At 38.7% G+C, this 19,680-nt stretch overlaps 6 protein-coding genes across 9 annotated transcripts; all 6 read right to left on the bottom strand.

Annotated features, from left to right (window-relative positions):
- Positions 1-137: 137 nt before the first annotated feature.
- Positions 138-1,334, bottom strand: LOC18994571 (F-box protein At5g10340). The gene has a single exon (XM_006418233.1). The coding sequence runs from the start codon at positions 1,332-1,334 to the stop codon at positions 138-140; it is 1,197 nt and encodes a 398-aa protein (XP_006418296.1).
- A 1,470-nt stretch (positions 1,335-2,804) lies between these two features.
- LOC18994570 (nucleolar protein 16) lies at positions 2,805-4,056 on the bottom strand. The gene is made up of 3 exons (XM_006418232.2): positions 3,642-4,056; positions 3,113-3,234; positions 2,805-3,031 (listed from the first exon to the last, which is right to left on the bottom strand). Exons 1-3 carry the CDS (start codon positions 3,985-3,987, stop codon positions 2,915-2,917), a joined length of 585 nt encoding a protein of 194 aa, XP_006418295.1. The 5' UTR covers positions 3,988-4,056; the 3' UTR covers positions 2,805-2,914.
- A 1,188-nt stretch (positions 4,057-5,244) lies between these two features.
- LOC18994569 (uncharacterized protein OsI_027940) lies at positions 5,245-7,026 on the bottom strand. The gene is made up of 6 exons (XM_006418231.2): positions 6,888-7,026; positions 6,352-6,538; positions 6,093-6,249; positions 5,958-6,013; positions 5,727-5,868; positions 5,245-5,604 (listed from the first exon to the last, which is right to left on the bottom strand). The coding sequence occupies exons 1-6, from the start codon at positions 6,890-6,892 to the stop codon at positions 5,504-5,506; spliced, it is 648 nt and encodes a 215-aa protein (XP_006418294.1). The 5' UTR covers positions 6,893-7,026; the 3' UTR covers positions 5,245-5,503.
- A 657-nt stretch (positions 7,027-7,683) lies between these two features.
- On the bottom strand, positions 7,684-9,390 carry LOC18994568 (26S proteasome non-ATPase regulatory subunit 14 homolog). The gene is made up of 6 exons (XM_006418230.2): positions 9,177-9,390; positions 8,815-8,992; positions 8,648-8,729; positions 8,386-8,562; positions 8,137-8,304; positions 7,684-8,035 (listed from the first exon to the last, which is right to left on the bottom strand). Exons 1-6 carry the CDS (start codon positions 9,304-9,306, stop codon positions 7,844-7,846), a joined length of 927 nt encoding a protein of 308 aa, XP_006418293.1. The 5' UTR covers positions 9,307-9,390; the 3' UTR covers positions 7,684-7,843.
- Positions 9,391-10,040: 650 nt separating this feature from the next.
- Positions 10,041-11,770, bottom strand: LOC18994567 (thiamine pyrophosphokinase 1). 3 transcript variants are annotated; one of them, XM_006418229.2, is made up of 6 exons: positions 11,568-11,770; positions 11,345-11,441; positions 11,042-11,114; positions 10,817-10,918; positions 10,466-10,715; positions 10,041-10,351 (listed from the first exon to the last, which is right to left on the bottom strand). In XM_006418229.2, exons 1-6 carry the CDS (start codon positions 11,707-11,709, stop codon positions 10,218-10,220), a joined length of 798 nt encoding a protein of 265 aa, XP_006418292.1. In that variant the 5' UTR covers positions 11,710-11,770; the 3' UTR covers positions 10,041-10,217. The 3 variants fall into 3 exon arrangements, with proteins under 3 accessions (XP_006418292.1, XP_024008329.1, XP_024008330.1); XM_024152561.1 differs by having other exon boundaries at positions 10,466-10,709; XM_024152562.1 differs by having other exon boundaries at positions 11,345-11,446; positions 11,568-11,768.
- A 545-nt stretch (positions 11,771-12,315) lies between these two features.
- LOC18994566 lies at positions 12,316-19,575 on the bottom strand. 2 transcript variants are annotated; one of them, XM_006418227.2, is made up of 27 exons: positions 19,339-19,575; positions 18,900-19,143; positions 18,721-18,812; positions 18,281-18,394; positions 18,052-18,201; positions 17,259-17,932; positions 17,009-17,133; positions 16,825-16,916; positions 16,349-16,568; positions 16,202-16,265; positions 15,943-16,091; positions 15,793-15,863; positions 15,521-15,694; positions 15,359-15,430; positions 15,095-15,199; positions 14,923-15,012; positions 14,733-14,808; positions 14,557-14,653; positions 14,394-14,463; positions 14,133-14,312; positions 13,931-14,053; positions 13,768-13,851; positions 13,400-13,584; positions 13,177-13,315; positions 13,011-13,070; positions 12,821-12,925; positions 12,316-12,731 (listed from the first exon to the last, which is right to left on the bottom strand). In XM_006418227.2, the coding sequence occupies exons 1-27, from the start codon at positions 19,429-19,431 to the stop codon at positions 12,618-12,620; spliced, it is 3,762 nt and encodes a 1,253-aa protein (XP_006418290.1). In that variant the 5' UTR covers positions 19,432-19,575; the 3' UTR covers positions 12,316-12,617. The 2 variants fall into 2 exon arrangements, with proteins under 2 accessions (XP_006418290.1, XP_006418291.1); XM_006418228.2 differs by having other exon boundaries at positions 19,300-19,554.
- Positions 19,576-19,680: the final 105 nt, after the last annotated feature.

Genomic DNA, 19,680 nt, shown 5'->3' with positions numbered 1-19,680 from the left:
TTTACTAAAACTGCACGGCATGAAGACACGTACTATTGAGTCATAACATCAAGAACTAAATGTGTTAGCTCTGGAGATATATATATATATATAAATATAATAATTCAGAGTGATCAGTGGTGTAATGCAAAAGAGTTTTAGGGAAGAGAGATTAAGCTTTGCGAGTAAGAAATAGCACCTGCCAAACAATAACTAGTAGCGTTGAGGAATTGACTAAAAGATTTTGATGTAGGATTGTATCGCACGAGGTTGGTCGTGTGGCTGTCGCTGGAATCAAAGATCAATAACCTGTGATCCAAAAGTGATGCGAGGGGTGGCGTTGTGAAACGATATTCCTCTTCAATGCAAGCTGAGAGAGTGGAACGTAGATCAATGACATAAGTTTTGTGCCATGCCATGTTGTCTTGATGAAACGACCATATAGTTTGCGTGTCTCCCTTATCCTCCGATAAGCAAAGGCGGTTATTCAAGGTGCACATGGTGATGCAGCCATGGGGTGCAGAGGCAACAGGTATCTTGTCCATTACCATAAAAGTTTCAGTGTGAAGATGCAAGGATAAGACTTGTACTTGTGTGCCGGCATCAATGAACCAATGGAGGGATCCGTGTACGTGCGCGGGGTATTTCCCATGTAGTATCGGATGAGGACAAGAAACAATCACGTCATGCCTCCAATTCCAATTAGTGTTGTTTGTGTCGTCCAAAGAGAAAACCTCGCAGGTATTAGTTTGGCCGTCTAGGTCTAAGCAATCTGAGTTATACAACCAAACCAGCTTGTGTATCCCTGTGATATCGTCTTTACCGAATCCAAGTAATGGGTACGAAAAGCGGATCATCGGATCTCTATCGGGAGCAAGTGCTTGAAATCTAGCCTCGGGGAGTTGACGGTACCATCTAGTGGCGGGATTGATCACATACATGCAGGTGTTTTCTGAAAGCATGAAGTAGTTTTCTGAATATAGGCAAACCAGACCGTCGCAGCTACGTGTAATTCTAACAAACTCAAACCGGCCTAATTGCTCTGGATTGAGCACTGCAGGGTAATGAATATGGTTGTCCAACGAAACTGAGGTTTGTCCCAAGCTCAATGTTGTAAGACCAGCCTCTCCGCTGTCGTAAAGCCGACGTTTGACTAGGACGATACTCGGCTCTCGAGATTTCTGCTCATGCTTCAGATGTCTCTCCTGAAAACGCCTCGATTCGATTTCCCTTCTCCATACTTTCGATACAGCTCTGAATCTCAATACTGATTTCACAGGAAGTTTCTCGAGAATCTCTTCCACCACCACATCCTCGGGTATATTTACTTGTACCAATGTTCTCTTTCTTTTCATCGGTCGAGGGTTTTTGGGACTTCTTTTTGGGACTTCTTTTACTCTGATTAACATGATCGCAAATAATACATATATATATACTCCTATAAGATTGTTACTCCTAAGGAAAAAAGGAACTATATATCGGTCTAGATTTCCTTAAACCTAAACTACATTTTCATAAAATAGGAAAACATGTGTCGACTCGCTTGATTAAACGCACTTATAGATATACCAAATATATCTATATCTTATTGATTAAGATTAAAATTAGTTAATTAATTGTTTATATATAATATTTTTTAAGTTTTTTTTTTTTTTTTTGTTAGCATTTAAACCCCGCTAATGTTCGCAGGGCTACAGTACGACAAAATTAGCTTATTAGCTAATCTTATTGATGAATTGGTCACTCATAGTTATTACATTTTCATCACTCATTGAGCCTATTAAATTATTACTAGCTTGATCAAGACTAAAGAAATCTACCTTTTTAATGGTATTTACTACTCCATTTAGAGGAAGCAGGAATCCAGCCACACGCTACCTTGCACCACTTTGACCTTCCACAAGTCCTAGAAGATGAGTACGGAGCTTGGCTCAGCAGAGAAAGCGTGTATGATTTTAGTTATTCTCCTTTCATATTCCTTTTTTTATTTTGAATTTGTGATTATTCTTCCTATCTACATCGCAGAGAATGCTCTCTCTCTCTCTCTCTCTCTCTCTCTGGTTTCATTTTGTTCATGTGTCTGAAATTCTCTCTCTGGTGCATGATTCTTCCTCATTTATTATTGGCCTCAGATGAGTCCTCAAAGCTCATCACTTGAGGACACAACGAGGGTTAAGAATCTGAGCTCATACATTGAAGCAGTGCTTCATTCACTCAGGTATAATTACCGTAATCAGTAGCAGAATATTGTCGGTAAGAGCTGACCTCTACGAATGCATAGCCAGGAGGCCTTGGCGGGACCTTCAAATCAATTTGAAAATCAGGTCCATACTGCAAGAATGGAATGGAATAAGAAAATACTGAGTGTGAGGAAAGCAAAGGTTCATAACTAGAGAATCAAAACACAGTAGAGAGACGGCTCATTTACCTTACTACGTGAAGACTTTGCCTTTGGACTCCTGCTTCTACTCCTGCTTCGGTCGGCTCAGGCTCCGCCCACGGCTACGGCTACGGCTACGACTCCTAGAACAGGATCGTCCCCGGCTAGGGCTCCTAGAATCCTTCCTTGAATCATATTCTCTGACCTAAATAGAGATTAAATACTTGGTTGTGGCTTTTCAAGTGAGAAATCAATACTTGAAGATTCTTGGTTTTTGATTATAAGTTTAAGAAAATAACTCTATCATGATTGTAATCTGATTTACTCTGAGTGTGTGTTTGCTTACACTGTTACACCGAGAGTGACCATTTGTTTGTGAAAAAATGAAGAACGCTTAAACATTCTATGGTATTTTTAAGTTTGCATATGTTAAACAGCTGTCAAGAAAAGAAATCCGAGATTCTCGATTTATAAAAAAACTTTGATACCAATTGTATTGTTGTTGTAAGTTTATAACAAACATGAGAAGAAGATTCAAAGATGTCAGACAACTAATCAGCTTGGAACTAAAATCGGGTTCGTATCCTTGTACATGTGATATCTTGTGCATAGCTTCCGTAGTGTTGCAACCGAATGCTGCATCGAGTTAAGCTTTCTGTCTCGGTACATGCCCTGTTCAAACGAATAAGACATGTAAGAAAGAGAAGCACACAAACCCGAAAAACTGTATACGATTAGAGAAAAGTAGCTAACCTCAATGTCATCTCCATATTTCTCGACCAAACGTCTTATATGTGTACGTTGCATAGTTGTAAGTGGCTGTAAAGGCGCACTCTTTCCATCTTTCCTTTGCTTCCCCAATGCTGTCTTAAGATCTACACATCTCAAATCAAAGCATTTTCAACAATTATTTACCCAAATAAAAGTGGAAACTTGCTCTAAACAGATAGAGATCAAGGAGTGAAGAATGACAAAGCTACTGAAGTCTGCTTCTTGCTTATTTAAAGTTACAAATTAGCTTGTCTAGTTTACATCAATGACATCAGCATTTGTTCATGATAATCTGAATCTTCTTCTTCTAATGTAGTAAGCCTTAGACAAGCATCAAAATGATATTCTAAGAAGAAAAACCGTGATTGTTTGTTTGAAAAGCTAAGATTTTTCATAGGCATAATCATTTCCCCCAAAGTTCCTAAACCCTGCCCTAACTCCGAATCTCCTCTACGAGATTTCTCCAGACTGAATCTAAAATAGAATAAGAGAAAGAGGAGAAAACAGTTACCGTCTTCCTCGAGCTCGCTGCCGGAATCGATGGGCTCGAATTCCTTAGCAAGAGGATCATCGGTCGGTGGCTCCGGAGGTGGAGGAACGTTGAGAGAGTCATCCTGGATCATATGGTCGGTGCGAGATCGGATACCGAGCAAATTAGGGTTGGAGACGACGCCGAAGGATTTGTAGTTCTGGATGACGCTAGCCTGATCGTCCCATTCGGGGACATTGTCCGCCATGAGAGCGCGGAGCTTGGGCGGGAAGTTGAAAGCTGGCTTAAAGATATTAGGGTTTTTCTTGGGAAGAGCAACGCGAACTTTGGCCCTAGAGTTCTTGTACTTTCTCCTCGACCTCGCCATCTCTCCAACTCCTCTGCTGTGTCTCTCAAAGATTTTTCGATGGAGAAAGCAGAGAGAGATGATGATGTTCGCGGCGGAGAAGGGTTTAACCACGAGGGTTTTGTAAAAGCGTCCACTATACGACGTCGTTTGTAGATTTTGTATATTAAAATAATATTGTAGACTGAGACTACACAAACAGTAATCAAAATTTATGAATTACTACACTTCGTTTTAAAATTTAAACCAAATTTTGATGAACTTTGTTTAATTGCTCAAAGGATTTCAACAGTAACTCTAAAACTAGATTTCGTGTCAAAGCCGATCAATACTTGCAGTCATTCAAGTTTAGGGGTGGAACGGAACCGGATATCCGGATTTTTCAAAGTATCCGGATCCGGCTCCGGATTTGACGGATAATCAGTTTTATTATCCAGATCCGGATCTGAAAACTCCGAATATCCGGAAACCGAATATCCGGTTTGAATCGAATATTTACGAATATCCGATCGGATATCTGGTTTCGTTGATTTAAAAAAAAAAATCTTCAATTTTTAAAATTATAATGAAATGACATATATAATTAAAATATATCATCATAGCAAAAATTACAAGTATTAAAAATTTAAAAGCATTCAAGTAGCATTCAAATAACACAAAGTTTAAAAGTTTATATAGTAAAAGAGAAAATAGTAATAAAGAAGTTAATTTATCTTCATATCCTTGTGTTATCTATTTTCATGTTCTTCTCTCACAATCTGAAATAGAAAATTATCATGCAATATAAATTTCAATCATGTGTAAAAGAGTTAAACTAAAAACAATTTTCGAACATAATTAAAACAAAAAATTAAATGCATATCCAAAGATTTTAAAATTTTCAAAATATTAATAAACGAATAACGGATATCCGATTTTAAAATTTTCTATTATCCGGATCCGTATCCGAAATAACCGAATACTTAATTTTACTATCAGGATCCGGATCCGAACTACACGAATATCCGGTTTTTACAGATCGGATAGGACCGGATATCAGATCGGATAGCAGATACCCGGATAATAATTCCAGCCCTACTCAAGTTCCCTCAAAATTATAAAATATCAAATATTATGTATGCTGACTATATAATTCTCTGAAAATAAAAAAATATCGAATATGTTGCTTGCATTCGATCATAGCATTTTGATAAGACTAATTAACCAATGTTTTTAATTCCGGTCATAAAACTACGGTTGCGCCCGGCGATTGTAACACACACTCAGACTAGAAATATGTTGTGGAGATCAACAAACTTATAAAGAGCTTCTTCTCACAAACTCGAAGTCACTACAGCCAACAAAAATATTGCAAGTTCAAGAACAACAACAATTCAAATCGATAAAAGGGATCAAACCATATAAGGACCGAACCGGGAATTCAACAATCCAAGAAGCAAAACTAAGCAGAGGGAAAGATTACAAAAGAGCAAACCATTCCGCGGGTATTCATAATAAAGACTCGTCTCGGTTAGTCTCATACCATACGGTTTGAGCTTCATTTGTCACTCTTGACGGCTGTTTGCTCTTCGGTTTTTGCCTCCCCTGTTGCAGCGGCAGGAGCTTCCACCTTTTTCTCTCCAGACTTGGCTTCTTCTCCTGCAAATCCATATAATAATCATTTGGTTGCCAAAAGTTTTAAAATTAAGGATTACACGACATAACACGTCTCAGTTCATCATAAATGATCTGACCAAAGTCAATCAAGAAAAATATATCACCTTCATCGTCACTATCTTCAAATTCTTCCATACCACCCATTCCGCCCATTCCACCCATACCACCAAGGCCTTCGAGACCTCCCATACCACCCATACCACCAAGCCCTTCGAGACCTCCCATGCCTCCCATACCGCCAAAGTTCTACAAGAGGCAAGAAAAATGGAAGTCTTTCTCAAAACTTAAGTAAACGAAGCAGAAGATTAGTTAACAATTTAAGCTTAAAAGCATACCGAGAAATCCATTCCACCCATTCCGCCCATTCCGCCCATATCCATATCTCCAGGACCTGTACCAGAACCCAAATCAGTAAAGCCAACAAATTTCTTTAAGTGCAGAGAGTGCAATCGAAGAGATATGGCGCTAACCAGTGCCGGTATCTTCGTCCTCATCTACCCACTTGTCCCAGTCAACTTTAACATAGTGAGGCGGTTTGCCTCCACGCAATAGCTTATTCCACCATTTTGGTTCTGCTTTCTCCAATATGCAGAATATGCTTCTTAATCCAATATTGATTTTGCTTTCCTGGATTGAAGAAACGAGAAAATTAGGAACCTACTAGGCAACATACAGAACCAAAAAAAAAGAAAACAAACAAACAAAGGAGACAAAGTATCACAATCTTACCTCTACATTGACCTTATCATTAAGTTCAAGCTTAAGCTCATAAAGCTGGTTTTCTGGTCCAGCTTTGGCAGAGAAATTAAAGACTCCCTCTGGATCGAGTTTAACATCTGCATCCTTAGCATCAGGCAATAGCACCGTGAGGAATACCTTATCGGCTCTCTCTGCCCACTTCACTTCAGGATGATGACTGTAAGTAAATTAACGTAGAATCAATCAGATTGCGAGCTATAAACATAATAAAACACTAGTTCCAATAATTTCGCATTAAGTTTAACGAAAAACCGCAACTTTAAAAACCCCTTAAAAGCACAGATCCCCAAAACTTAAATCTAATCTCTCCACGGGTTTTCAGGGTTAAACCAGAGTTCTCATCGAGACTACATTCATCAACAATCGATGCTAACCAGACACCATAAACCCTAGGTCGGAATGTAAAACCCCCAAATGTCTTTGTTCCCATTTTACAGGAACTTAAAGGAAATTTATATTCCCCAAATCCATCGCTAATACAAGAGATACGGGTTTTCTGATTTTACCTCATAATTTAACTGGAAGCAAGAAAGAACTCGTGTAACCCTAGAAGGAAGGACAGAAGAACAACGATGACGACTCCAAGATTTTCTTTTGATCGAGAAGAGTCCAGGCTAGTTTCTTCAGATAGACTATGTTTATAGTACACGAGTGGTTATCGTGTGGAAGCTAGTTTACGGAAGTTAGGGCTAATCATAAACAATCAACGGCTGAGAGCTTGGTAAATTTTCACGGTTTTACGGTTCAGATTTAGTGTTTATTTTGGACAGAAAGCAGTGCCCTTTTACTTTTTCGAAACACGGAACTACTTTTTGGCCCAAATTCATTTCTTTCACCAAACATATAATTTTGGTATCATACATAAAATCCAATTGTCCTTTTTAAAGCATGGACAGTTTAAGTAAGCTACTTTAAAAAGCAGTATGTTCAAGGTTCATCATTTACAGCATTTATCAATTTAGTTACACATGCATTAGCTCTTTTTTTTTTTTTTTATCTCTCTTAATTCATTCGTAAATGATTTTATACTCCATTAACCAATTTAGCTAAAACCCTTAAATTTAAATTACAACATACAATACGTTGTCAAATAAAAAATGATACACAGTACAACAGGTTTTGTCCATTACATTTACAAATTTAACTATAAAATGAATAATTCAACTTTATCATGCAATGGCAATTCTATATCGGCGACATGTATAAACTCTTGGCCTTTCAAATAAGGTTTAGATCTTTATGCGCATCTAACAACTCTTCTATAGCACATCAAATTTTAATAGAGAATAGACGCAGTAAAATATAACCCAAGGAAATAGTCTTTTTTTTATTAAATATGGTAAACTATTAGTTCTAAGTTCTAACATACGTAATCCGGCGTAAACTAAAGAGATTCAGAAGAAGAAAAAAAAACCAAGAATTATCTGGGAAAATCATATTCAACAAGTAAGAAGCGGCCTGTCTAGAAGACAACGGTGTCGAGCATGGTGCCTAGAGTCTGAACAATGTTTGACGACATCAAGTTGGAGACATGTTCTTCTAGATGCTTCTTGGCGTCTTGTCTCCCCACGTTCACTATCGCCAGTTTCTCAGGTGATAATTCGTCCTCCTCTTGTACCGCCTCGTTATATTTCGCTGCCAAGCTCAACATCTCCTGTTTAAGACCAGAGACAATCATGTTGCTTTGAACAAAAGAGTTTTTTTGGATCTTTTGTTGTGCCCATTTTCTTGTTTGTTCGGTTAAGAGAGAGATACCTGGACGGTCTGTTCGTTAGTCTTGGAGTGAGTGTCAAATCGTCTTAGATTCAGACCATCTGCCCATTTCTTCTTGTGGAGGTTGAGTAGCATCTTCTCCTCAAGTTCGTTCTTCCTATAGTTAATGGCTATTGAGTAATAGTGTCTGTTCAATCCATGAATCAAGGCCTGGATAAAAATGCCAACATCAGAAAAATACTTTCACTCTTATTTTCAAACTCAAAGCAGGAGCTTCATAAAGGAAATTACCTGGATGGATGGTTTGTTCAGGTGGCCGAGGTTTGAAGTTGTTTGACGGGGTTCTTGCCCAAGCATGATGGTCTGTGGATTAATCGAGCGGAACGCATCAATCACCACTTTGCCCTTGACACTTTGAATTGGATCTACCACCACTGCTACTGCTCGCTGATTCAAAGCTTCAAAACTCTACAAGCACACAGATGTCCACAATGAACGCATGATAAAGTCTAGTTTATAGATCACTGTGTGCAGCTAAGCAAACACAAGCTACCTGTTGGGTATTAATGTCAACACCAGAAAGCCAGCAGCCAAATCCAGGATGCGAATGATACCAACCAACCACCATCTCAGGTCTGGAGAAGAACAATATTTGAACTGGTACGTGGAAGACTTAGATTCTGTGAAAAGTGAGTATAAAGTGTAGAGAAGAAGAGATACCTGCCAGTCTGTTTAAGCATGTCGAGCATATTAGTCTGGAAAACATGATCAACAGCTTCCACACTAACACCAGTACCACTCTGAGGCATCGCAAATACATCAACAACTCGAACAGTGTACTCATCCACGAACTCTCCGAGCATCAATCCCATGACCTCCATTGGAACCCCAGCTCTTCCTACCATTTTCGTACCACCACCAAAACATAATCAACACCAAACCGTTCCGATAATATCTCTAACTCCCTACTCAATCCACTTAACTAGGACAAATGCAACCAGATCGATAGTTTAGAAACCCTAGAGACGGACAGAGAGACAAATCTGGCGAATAATCCTAAGCAACGTTAATCGGGAATTTACCATGTTTGAGCATCTTGAGGAGGGCGAGAGAAGAGATGTAAACCTGCTCCGACGTATCGAGAGTCGGAGAATCAGGCGATGGGTGACCTAAACCGCTCCCCGCGCCGAAGATTCGCTGCAATCTCTCCATGAATTACAAGACGATTTTTGCTGTCTAGTTTTTTTTGTTTCTCGGTTCGTGAGAAATCGGGATCTCTTTACTTCGGGCCAAAATTTCCTTCTTGGATTGTTTCTCGCCAAAATTACAATTGCAAAAATGTGTTTCAACTATTTACATACAAGTCCTCAAAATATTTCCTTTTTTAAATGTAGACCAAGAAATTTATATATTTTGTTTTCATTGGAATTGTTTGTGAGAATCTCTTTTTTGTTCTACCCAATTCTAAGTGCGAATCTTTAAACTGGGTTTATTGCAAGAAAGTGTATTGGTAAGTTCACATTAGTATTTGTTTTTATTATAGTTTGATTTGATAATGTTATGAACCCTATAATTCTTCACATTCCCACACTTTTAATCAAAATTTTCGCGTTTTTGAAGAATGATTATGGTATACAAACAATGAATAAGCTAGAAATATGATCAAAGAAACCATAAATCCACAAATATGAATGTGCTAGAAATATGATCAAACGCTATTATGTTCAATAAAAAAAAAGACAGTTGGTGTTAATTTCTTTCTTTCTTTCTTTGACAACAATCTTGGTCTGATTGCACTTTACTCATTGCCCTTTTGAGTTTTGTCTTTATGAACTCGAATACCTACCATACCAACGCCCAGTCACATTTTCCAGTTCAGACGAAGACAAATTAACGATGATGATGCCCCACAATAAAGTGACAAAACCAACGCAATCATCACACAGAACGAAAAAACGCATCTAAAGTATTCAAATATAACGATAACGATGGTAATGGTTCGGGAACCAAGTCTGTTTCCTACGTAATGCTATCGTGAAAACAAATAAACATATCATACTGAAGAAGTACTTCGATGCATCAAGAATAACATCGTAGAAAATAGCAAGTGTTGTTACCCATGACTAGGGTCTTGTCGAGTCTTGTTTCTTGATGGAAATAGTCCACAGAAGATCTGAATCCGATTCGACTGTGATTTTCTCCCCTTTAACCATATTCGATGTACTTATTAATCCACCAAACCTCATCTCCGTGTTTGCTTTGAGACGTTGATAAAACAGATATAAAACACATAGTTAGATCGATGCGTTGAGACAGTGATAATACCATAGTTCGGTAAAGGTTGTGATAATGACGCAAAGATGTTACTTACAGAGATCCCATTGAAGACCTGTGGTTGTGGTTTTGGCAGATGGAGTAGCGATAGGGATGAGACCACAGTGAGGTCCTTGAAGGGAATGCTGAATTTGAATCTCATGTCGATGAGTCTTTGGAAGGAGTTGGATGAGGCAATCATCGGATAAAAGGATTATCCTTGTGTCTGGATATCGATATAAGACGTTGAGATTACCGGCTTCATGATCAAATCTTCCCCCCAGTGCCCCTGTTGCAAGTATCTGGAGCTAGCAGAAGAAAGAAATAAAAAAAAACAAAGTTGAAGAAAATGTTCTTTTAAGAAGACAAGCAGCAAAACACAGAGCTTTCGCCTATGGAAGTAACTTACTCTGCAACTCTCTTGATTCAAGGTTGAGCCACGGATATACAATATGCATTTATCAAGATCTGTGGTATCTTGATCATGAGATTCATCTATAACTTTAGTTCCCTGGATAAGAGAAAAAATAAACATCATAATCAAAAATAGATGTAAGCTTTGTTGAATCTTCAAATAGAAAGAATGTGGATCTAAGAATCTGAAAACGGAAGAAAAAACACAAAATTAGCTTACCAAGCTAACATAAAAGTCGAGGACATCACGGCGAATAGAGTCCATATCTCCCTTGATAACATCTGGCTTATACCTAAAGACATTCCCATACATTCTCAGAAGTGTCTCTCAAAGTTTCTAAACAGAGGGAACACATCCGTTTTTGGATTTTCCAGTTTTTCCAGAAAGAGATGCTGCTCAAATCTACTAATCATTCCACACCTCAAAGTTTAATTTGAATAACTAGTCTACCTAAAGTTGCAAACTTGGAAGAAGAATTTCAGAAATCAAGCAAGCAGAGAAGGATTAAAAGGTGAAAATAACCTGTTTCGAATGACCAGAGCGTCTTCATGAGGGAAGAAGAGAGGTAATTCATCGTAGATGCGATTCGCGCCTCCGTCAGCACAGAGACGAAGTTTTGCTGTTCTACACAGAAAATTCGAAATAGATAAACAAACCTAATAATACCCAAAACAGAGTCATATATCTTACGAAGACGGAAAGAGAGAGAGCGATTCATCGTCAAAAGAGAGAAAGAGAAAAGTACCATGTTCCCAGAGAAGAGGAGTGAATCGCGGTAGATTCTGGTTCAGAACAACCAGAGCGTATCTCGTCGCTGAGGTTCCGTCGGTGGGAATCGACGGGAGGAGAAAGCATGAAGAGTGAAACATTACTTCCATGGCTGACATCGAAGCACTAGAGAGAGAGAGATGGTCTCTCTTCTGAGAAATATTCAATTCATTGCATTGATTTGCTGAAAAATATCCATTCTAAATAAAATCACCTAAGCGAAGCGACCAAACGTTGACTTTTCAAAGATTGATTAGCAAAACAAAAAAAAGAGGGCCACGTCTCACTGTCACGTGACGTTAAACTAGCGTTTCAGTTCTTTTTTTCTAACCATGAAAAGGTGCACCTTTTATAACCTATGCTTGCTTTTTGCAGCACATCATTTTCAACCAAAACTGAAAAATATATATATAGAGATTAATTGACATCTTCCAGAAGATCGACGACACAACGAAGCCCCAGGTTAATTTTGCCTCAGATTATGAAAAATGACAAAACATTTTTTCTTGTATTGATCCCATGATTCAAACAGAATTTATTCTTAAAAAAAAAGAAAGAGTTTTGTGGTCCGTTGGTTTCGGATCCAAATTGCATTATCAATTCCGTTTGCATCGAACATTATCCTTTCGTCCGAATACATTGCTCTCGTAGGGAATCTTACTATTTTTCACACTATTTGTAAAATACAATTATTTGAATGAATCAATAACATTTCACCCAAAAAAGGGTCTCCGAATAAATTATGTAAGAATTAGAAGTAAAAGTATCTAAACCCTATATACACATAGCTACTACATAAGCATAGTACATTGGATATGAATTTTTGAGACTACTTTTTGAGAATGAAAAGAATTGAGGGGGCTCAGAACAAAAACATTTTACACAATTAAAGAGGACTCTTCTCACTGTCTCTCTCGCTCTCTGTACATAAATTTATATATATTAAAGGGATCGAAGAGAGATTTTTTAGATATTTGACCAAGGAAGAAAAAAACACAAAACCTCTCTGTTTTCTCTCTGTTTCTCTTTACATGAAGTAGCTGAGTGATGCCTTCTTCCTCGAGCCTCCTTCTCCATAAAGCTCGTTCCATTGCTGAAGCTCGTTCATGTTCGATGAATCAGACGACACACTCGCACATACCTACAACACAAACATACCCCATTAACTCCCTATGTGTGTACTTGGACAACCAAATGTGAAACTCATTTGTATGCTTCAATCTCCCAGACCTGTTCATGTGCGGCCTTGAAATCATTCATGCTCAAGGGTCTAATGTCTGTACTATTATATAATTTTGGCATTGGTCGGTTTTCCGCTTCAGCCACACTTCTCTCCTGCGAGTCAAACAAACCCATATGCGTTCTAGTTTTAAAAAGGAAACCATCAAAGGTAGTAATAACTAGTTTGATTTTCACATACCTTCTTTTCTTTTTCCAGTATCTCTCGGATGGGACGATGCGCCGCCGTCACGCAAAGATTCTGCAAACCAGAATTGTAATGTTTTATTTTGTTTAGAATGCGGTTTCTGGGAAAAATGGTTTTCAGTTTTTTTTTTTTTTTGCTTTGGATGGAGGAAATTACACACCTTTAAGTCACTCCCTGAGTACCCATCTGTCATATTTGCTATAGCTTCTAAATCTACGTCTTCTGCCATCTCTTCTTTCGCCAAAATTACACTCAAGATCTTCGATCTGTTTGCTGAATCCGGAAGATTAACCATCAACCTGCAACGAAGGTCAACTCTAAGCGATGCTTGGAAATATGACGATGACACCATAAAACAGATATAATTATTGACAGTTTAATACCTTCGGGGAAGCCTTCTAATTACTGCTTCGTCAAGGTCGAATGGTCTGTTGGTAGCAGCTAGTACTAAAACTCTTTCTCTATCCTTTGTGCGTAAGCCGTCCCAGTTTATCATGAATTCGTTCTTCATCTTACGCATAGCCTCATGTTCTCCTGGATTCTCGCGTCTTCCCAACATGCTATCAACCTAAAATAATTTCGTTCCCATTCAAAAACAGTTCACAAAGAAAAAGAAAAAGTAATGAGATTGTGAAACAAACTAATGGTGAAGTTACAAAAAAAAAAAAAAAAAAAAAAAAAAAAAAAAAAAAACACAGAAACAGGGATTTCAAAGAAGCATCAAGAAGAGGAAAAAACAGCTTTTACATACCTCGTCAACAAAAATGACGCTTGGTGCTATCTTACTTGCCAGCGAGAATACAGCTTTTACATACTTCTCTCCCTCGCCAAACCACTACAAGAAAAGTCTAAATGTCAAGTCTAATCTCAAAGTAAATATTACTCAGTGTCACAGTTTAAAAAGAAATAAATACCTTTGAAGTAATGCTGGACATTGATATATTGATGAAGTTTGCACCAGCCTCAGTCGCCACTGCCTTTGCAAGCATTGTCTTCCCCGTACCAGGCGGTCCAAACAACAGTATACCCTTTGTAGGCTGCATGAAAAAACAGTTACAAGTTTCCAGAAAAGAGAGAGTGAAACAGACATTTGAAAATGAAAACCTATAAAGGTACCTTTGTAAGCTGGCCTTTGCCAAACAATTCAGGTCTTTGAAGAGGAAGCATCACCAACTCCTTCAAGGTGTCTTTCACATTTTCCAAAGCCCCAATATCATTAAAAGAAACACCGATATCACTTGGAGGAATGACATCTGATAGGAGTTTTTTCTCGAATTCATTCTCAGTAACAACATCCTGAAACAATATAGCATTGTAATTGTTGAAACTCTAGAAGAAACTAGGTCAACCTAGGAGGCAAAAATTTACGAATAATACTTTGAGAGATTTCTTTGTGCTCTTGTTTTCGTTTTGAATCCCATGCAACACCTGCAAGCCAGATGTGATGCTGCAACACACGCCAAAAAGGTTATTTTCAAGAAAATAATTTAAGTTTTACTGCAAGATCTATAATTCAGGGTTCTTATTCAAAGAAGCTCACCTTTCGGCAGAGATGATAAGCTTGTTGTCTTTGACCGTCGGTTCTGAGCAGCTCATAAGATGGTGGCTGAAAGCCCAGCCAACCACTTTCTCCACACCTATTAACCATGAAGTTTTGGGTTAGACAAATAACCGGACCCTCGAGGAAATAGAAAAGGCAAGGTGCAAGATGCCCACTATCAGACGGAAGGGTTTGATCTTTGATGCACAGGGTTTCAAGGTCAGGGCAGTCCAGGCGGTTTTTGCTGAGGACCTGCAAGAACCATTAACAAAGACATAAGGAAAACACACAAAAAAAAAAAATCAGGAACATTTAAAAAGAAATGGGATCAGGAACATTAAGATAAACATGGGACTTCATGCTCACCGCACGGATGCTGGTAATATTAGCTTGAGCCTTCAGGATCTCTGTGTCACGTTCAAGTTTCTCCTTCCAGTCCAACAGCAAAGCTTCATCCTGTTATGTTTTGAAAACAAAATGAAGTAAAAAGAATAATAAAATGGCTCTAGACAAGAAAAAATGAAATAAAGGCTCAGACCTCTGGTAACTGGATGGCTACTTTGTTCGGAAATAGCCTAGTGATTTGTTTCACTGATTTAGGCATTTCTTTGTTCCTATCCTGCAGTCTACCACCAAAGTTATCCTGCAGATGACATGAATAAACATTCGCAACATATCAATGAGAGACAGTTTTTCGCATTTTTTATATGATTTACCGTCGCTTAAAAGTTATAGATCAGGAAAAAAATGCCTTTCAGTCTTGAAAAATGGGATTTATCAAAAATGATTAGCGTTATCATACCGGAAATGCAAGATCCAGCAATGCTGTTTGGTTGCTGCCAAACTTCGTGAACAGAAAACCTCCAGGGTGGGACTGAAAATGACATATCAAAAAATCAAATTAACCATTTTGAGAAGAACTAAAGAAAATTAAGACAAAAAAGCGACTAAACAGAATTCCTACTTTCTCCTTTCGGCTGTCCAACTGCGTTTGTGAGGCTATGACAACAATATTCTCCGGTAGATTCTCAAGCTTGCTCTTCAAAGTTACATACACATCAGTATTCCCCGCCAGAGATTTCTCAATGTCTTTCAGGAATAGTATCAATGACCCTTTTTCACTTTCATTAAAAGCAACCTACAATATCAGCCAAAGAGATTAAAGGGTTTTCGTAACTACAAGGACCAAGTGTCTTCACATTGAATAGTGAGGAAACAAAAGGTGGTAAAATCTACCTCAAAGATTTCATTAATGGCAAGTTTGTCAGCATCATCACTGGAAGAACTATCTAACCGAAGTGAACTCGCTGCACCGAAGAATGTCGTTAGTACAATTAAACTTTAACGCAAATGTAACGCAAGTGTAAATATAAGAACGAACATTACCAGTACAAAAAAAACCATGGTCTTCTTCACATAGACCACCAAGATCATTGCCATCTGCTATGGGCCTATCGAATCTAACCCCAATTTTTGAAGAGCCATTGTCTTCAAATGCAAGGAGTACTTTTCCCTGGAAACCTATGGCTGGTCCCCTAGATAGAATAGCATGAATAAAGTAATAAAATTGAGTTTTGATAACAACAATCTACATTGGATGAATATACCTCAAACAAAAGACGAGAAGAAAAACAACAAACAATACCTTAGTAGAGAAGGAAGAGTAGCAAGGGAAGAAGTTGAAGGGCCTACGAACTTCACTCGATCACCTAAGAATAACAGAAATGCTTGTTCAGTTGAACAGAAAGTGGGACAAAAACGAAAGTGAAAAATAATACATGAGCAACCATACCTGTTTTGAAGGTGTAACTTTTAGAGGTTGCAGTCGACACTTCTTGCCTCGGGACAGCCTGAGAGCTCAATGTTGATCCACCTGTTATATCAGCCTCAACACTTGAAGTTGGTTTCTTATGCTGCAAAACAGCAGCCTGTACGGCTCGTTTAGCAAGCACAGACAGTCTTTCACGCCTAGAGCTTTCTTTGGTAGAATCTGCTTCCTTGGCTGTTGATCCCTGAATCCATCCAGAAATAGTAGAGAATCAATGCTAGCAGTACTGTATAAATCCCAATAAGTTGAGAGATTCCCGGGCAAATATAGCTTCTAAGGCTTTTAAAACCGATAGTCAAGATTGCCAAATTGCCATTTTAAAACCAATATGCTCACGATTCTAAACCGGAAAAAAAAATTGATCAAATAAGAAAAAGAATATGAATAGAATTATACGCTCAAATAAGAAAAATAATATAAAGGCTAAGTGGGAAGTTTACCCCAGGTAACAAGAGAGAGTCAACAATCATCAATTTGGCCCCAAAATTCTTCGCAAGTGCTTTTGCTAACATTTCCTGATATATCTCGGACCCTTCAAATATTCCATATGAAATTTTTGTTAGGAAAATGGAAATGAGAAACACAACATTTATAAGCAATAGTTGTCTAGAGTTTCCCTCATACCAGCTGGTCCAGAGAGCAAGATACGGGGACACATTGTTGACAAGGCTGATGCATACTTTCCAAACTTGCTTCCACACTTCATATGGACATAAGTTGATGTTATCAAAACATCCTTAGTTGTGCCACTGCGACAATTCAGAAAGTTGTTTATCAAAACTTCGAAGACCACAACACTGTCCATCTTGTCATAGTTTGCAACTTTGCTTTTCTATACCAGAAATTTAATTAGAAAGTTATAACCACCACCGACCTTAAGAAATATGGGAAGCTCTCAAAAGAAACTTCTATGTCCTGAGGATTGATTACTCCTGCTCGCAGAGAATCCTTATGTACTTGACGTCTAGTTGATACCGAGGCTGATGAACTGTCATATTCTTTAAGTATTTTCTTCACTTCCCTTCGATTATCCACCAGTTTTTTGGAAATGCTCCCCCTCAAATCTAATTCAGAAGGATCCCCAAGTAAGCGCAAAATTGGTCTAATTTCATAATCAGAACCATGAATATTTCCACCTTCAGCTTCTTGAAAAGGATCCATTCCATTTCCATCTGCATTCTGGTCATCGTTGGCAGCACAAGAGGTCGAAGCAATAGTTTTCTCCGTTGAAGCAATAGCAGCATAATCATTGTTACTGTCAGCATCGTTCATGTCAACATCCGGGATACAATCATTGCTACTAGAAGGCAGCACAGGCACCTCTGAATTTTGCTGTCTTTTGACATTTTTAGCAGTAGGTGGTAAAAAAGGGACATTGTGTAACTTTGTTAAAGACGCCAATAAAGAAGACCCATCAACAGATGAAGAGTCTCCTGCTCTTGTCTCAACATGAAGCCCTTTCAAAGGGGCACTCTGCGCTTCGAAAATGCTCAATGAAGAAGCTCTGTCTGGTGCAGCTAGATTTTCATCTTTAAGAGGCTGAAATATCTGAACACACGTGAAGGAAAAAAAACTAGCAAGAACCTCATAGATAGATAAATAAAAGAAGAAATGTAACCCCTAATTACGGAATGTGATAACCTTCCAGAACACTCTTAAAAGGATACGTAAGCATGTTTCCCAGGGGTGCTGCTGAAGACAACCTCGTCACCACCCCGCAGATGAACACAAGTACTTCTTTGGTAAATTTTGCCATTGACCTGAACAAGAACTCCATTCCCTATTATCTCCAGCGATGCAACTGATGGACCTCCGTGCTGCCCAAAAAAATATATCCCTTAGGATTTTGTCCCTTAGGATAGTAGAAGACTTAACCAATCTGATAGAAGTCCATACCTCAGACTGCCTCAGTTCACATAGAACGCTAGGCATAGATTGATCTTTGATACATAAATCGCATCCTCGCCGTCCAACAGTAAACACAGAGCCTCTCATGACACGATGAGGGTTCTAAAATTGCAAATTATTTTCTCAGGACAGTCAGAAACAACATAAACTCAAATGCTACACATAAACCAGAGAGTAGTTCACAGTTCCTACTTATCAGCTACAATTTCACCATCAGCCAACATTTCAACAGAAAAATACAAAAGGTTTCTCATTAGGGCCAAAGGTTCGTCAAAATTGAGCATTGTCAGAAAATCCTCCGAACAGGCCATATTATCACATAACATAGCGGGAAAAAAACTAGACTCGACCATAAACCGAAAGCCATGATCTTTCCTAGACTTACACCCTAATGAGAAACATGCAAACAACATATTAAGCAGTCTCACCTGAGGATGCTGAGAGAGCAGCTTCGCCCAAGGAGCCTTAGCAATCCGCTTCTTTCCGGATTTCAATTTCTCAGCTTCCGCCACAACTTCACCTGGAAACCCAATTCCACACATATGAGAAAAAGAGATAAATTTTTCCATGAGAAACCCGTTAAGAGGACAACATGCAACATGCTAACCTGCGGGCGTAGGCGTCACCAAGCCTTCGACTTCTGGATTCATATCGGTATCAGGACAGTTCTCCATCGCCGGCACATCGGTTGCAGTGGCAGGCCTTTCAGCATCATTAGTCTGCAGATCAGAAGTTCTCAGTTCCGGCTCTCCAGATTCCGATCCAGGATCCGAAACCGGATTTTGACTTTCAATCGGCACCTCACTCGCCGACGATGACCCTGCCGGTTCCGCCGCCCCCGCCGCCGCAGCCTAGGGTTTCCCAAAACCAAAAAAGGGTAAAAATCAACGAACCGAAAAGAAAACCAAGAAATTCAAAATCAAAAATCCAGATTCGAATCCAGGAGAAGAGAATTAAGCCCCAATACTGAAGCGAAATCAACAATTCCAATGGAACTAATTACGCACAGAAGAAACAGAAGCAGTAACGCTGGTCTCGATCATAACCTTGGATCGTTTGCTAGGCCGTGACGATGAAGGTTCAGGAGAAGAAGAAGAGAACCGCTTCGAAGCCGAAGAGCTACGCCTCGTCTCAACCATAACTAAAAACGAATCTCTCTTCTTCTTCGCCGCCGCCTCCGCCGCTTGATCCAAAGAAGAGACGCTTCGAGAGAGAGAGAGACCAGAGAGATTTCGTAAGGAAGATTTTTACTGCAAAGTCAGTTTCTCTCTGTGTATAAGAAAATAAAAAAATTAGAACTGCAACTTCCTTTTAAATTACATTTTCCTTTTTTTGTCATATTTCTAAACAAAAATTTTAAACTTTTAAGAAAGTATTTTATTCTCTCC

The sequence above is a fragment of the Eutrema salsugineum genome, unplaced genomic scaffold (genome assembly GCF_000478725.1).
Source record: "Eutrema salsugineum unplaced genomic scaffold, Eutsalg1_0 scaffold_5, whole genome shotgun sequence".
Classification (NCBI taxonomy): Eukaryota; Viridiplantae; Streptophyta; class Magnoliopsida; order Brassicales; family Brassicaceae; genus Eutrema; species Eutrema salsugineum.
Note: the sequence above shows the minus strand (reverse complement) of the source record. Positions and strands in the feature narration are given on the sequence as shown.

What these genes read in the sequence shown, in the direction of transcription:
- LOC18994566 (XM_006418228.2), bottom strand. Translation starts at nt 19,431, where the DNA reads ATGGTTGAGACGAGGCGTAGCTCTTCGGCTTCGAAGCGGTTCTCTTCT. An exon ending in TAGCCATCCAGTTACCAGAG is followed by an intron (nt 15,013 to 15,094) that starts GTCTGAGCCTTT and finishes AAAACATAACAG; the next exon opens with GATGAAGCTTTGCTGTTGGA. An exon ending in TCAAGGCCGCACATGAACAG is followed by an intron (nt 12,732 to 12,820) that starts GTCTGGGAGATT and finishes TTTGTGTTGTAG; the next exon opens with GTATGTGCGAGTGTGTCGTC.
- LOC18994569 (XM_006418231.2), bottom strand. An exon ending in ATGATAAGGTCAATGTAGAG is followed by an intron (nt 6,250 to 6,351) that starts GTAAGATTGTGA and finishes TCTTCAATCCAG; the next exon opens with GAAAGCAAAATCAATATTGG. An exon ending in TGAAGATAGTGACGATGAAG is followed by an intron (nt 5,605 to 5,726) that starts GTGATATATTTT and finishes ATGGATTTGCAG; the next exon opens with GAGAAGAAGCCAAGTCTGGA.
- LOC18994571 (XM_006418233.1), bottom strand. Translation starts at nt 1,334, where the DNA reads ATGAAAAGAAAGAGAACATTGGTACAAGTAAATATACCCGAGGATGTG.
- LOC18994570 (XM_006418232.2), bottom strand. Translation starts at nt 3,987, where the DNA reads ATGGCGAGGTCGAGGAGAAAGTACAAGAACTCTAGGGCCAAAGTTCGC. An exon ending in CAGCGAGCTCGAGGAAGACG is followed by an intron (nt 3,235 to 3,641) that starts GTAACTGTTTTC and finishes TGAGATGTGTAG; the next exon opens with ATCTTAAGACAGCATTGGGG. An exon ending in AATATGGAGATGACATTGAG is followed by an intron (nt 3,032 to 3,112) that starts GTTAGCTACTTT and finishes TCGTTTGAACAG; the next exon opens with GGCATGTACCGAGACAGAAA.
- LOC18994567 (XM_006418229.2), bottom strand. Translation starts at nt 11,709, where the DNA reads ATGTCAGCCATGGAAGTAATGTTTCACTCTTCATGCTTTCTCCTCCCG. An exon ending in TCCTCTTCTCTGGGAACATG is followed by an intron (nt 11,442 to 11,567) that starts GTACTTTTCTCT and finishes TGTGTAGAACAG; the next exon opens with CAAAACTTCGTCTCTGTGCT. An exon ending in TCGACTTTTATGTTAGCTTG is followed by an intron (nt 10,919 to 11,041) that starts GTAAGCTAATTT and finishes TCTCTTATCCAG; the next exon opens with GGAACTAAAGTTATAGATGA.
- LOC18994568 (XM_006418230.2), bottom strand. Translation starts at nt 9,306, where the DNA reads ATGGAGAGATTGCAGCGAATCTTCGGCGCGGGGAGCGGTTTAGGTCAC. An exon ending in ATGCTTAAACAGACTGGCAG is followed by an intron (nt 8,730 to 8,814) that starts GTATCTCTTCTT and finishes GTTCTTCTCCAG; the next exon opens with ACCTGAGATGGTGGTTGGTT. An exon ending in TTGACATTAATACCCAACAG is followed by an intron (nt 8,563 to 8,647) that starts GTAGCTTGTGTT and finishes GTGTGCTTGTAG; the next exon opens with AGTTTTGAAGCTTTGAATCA.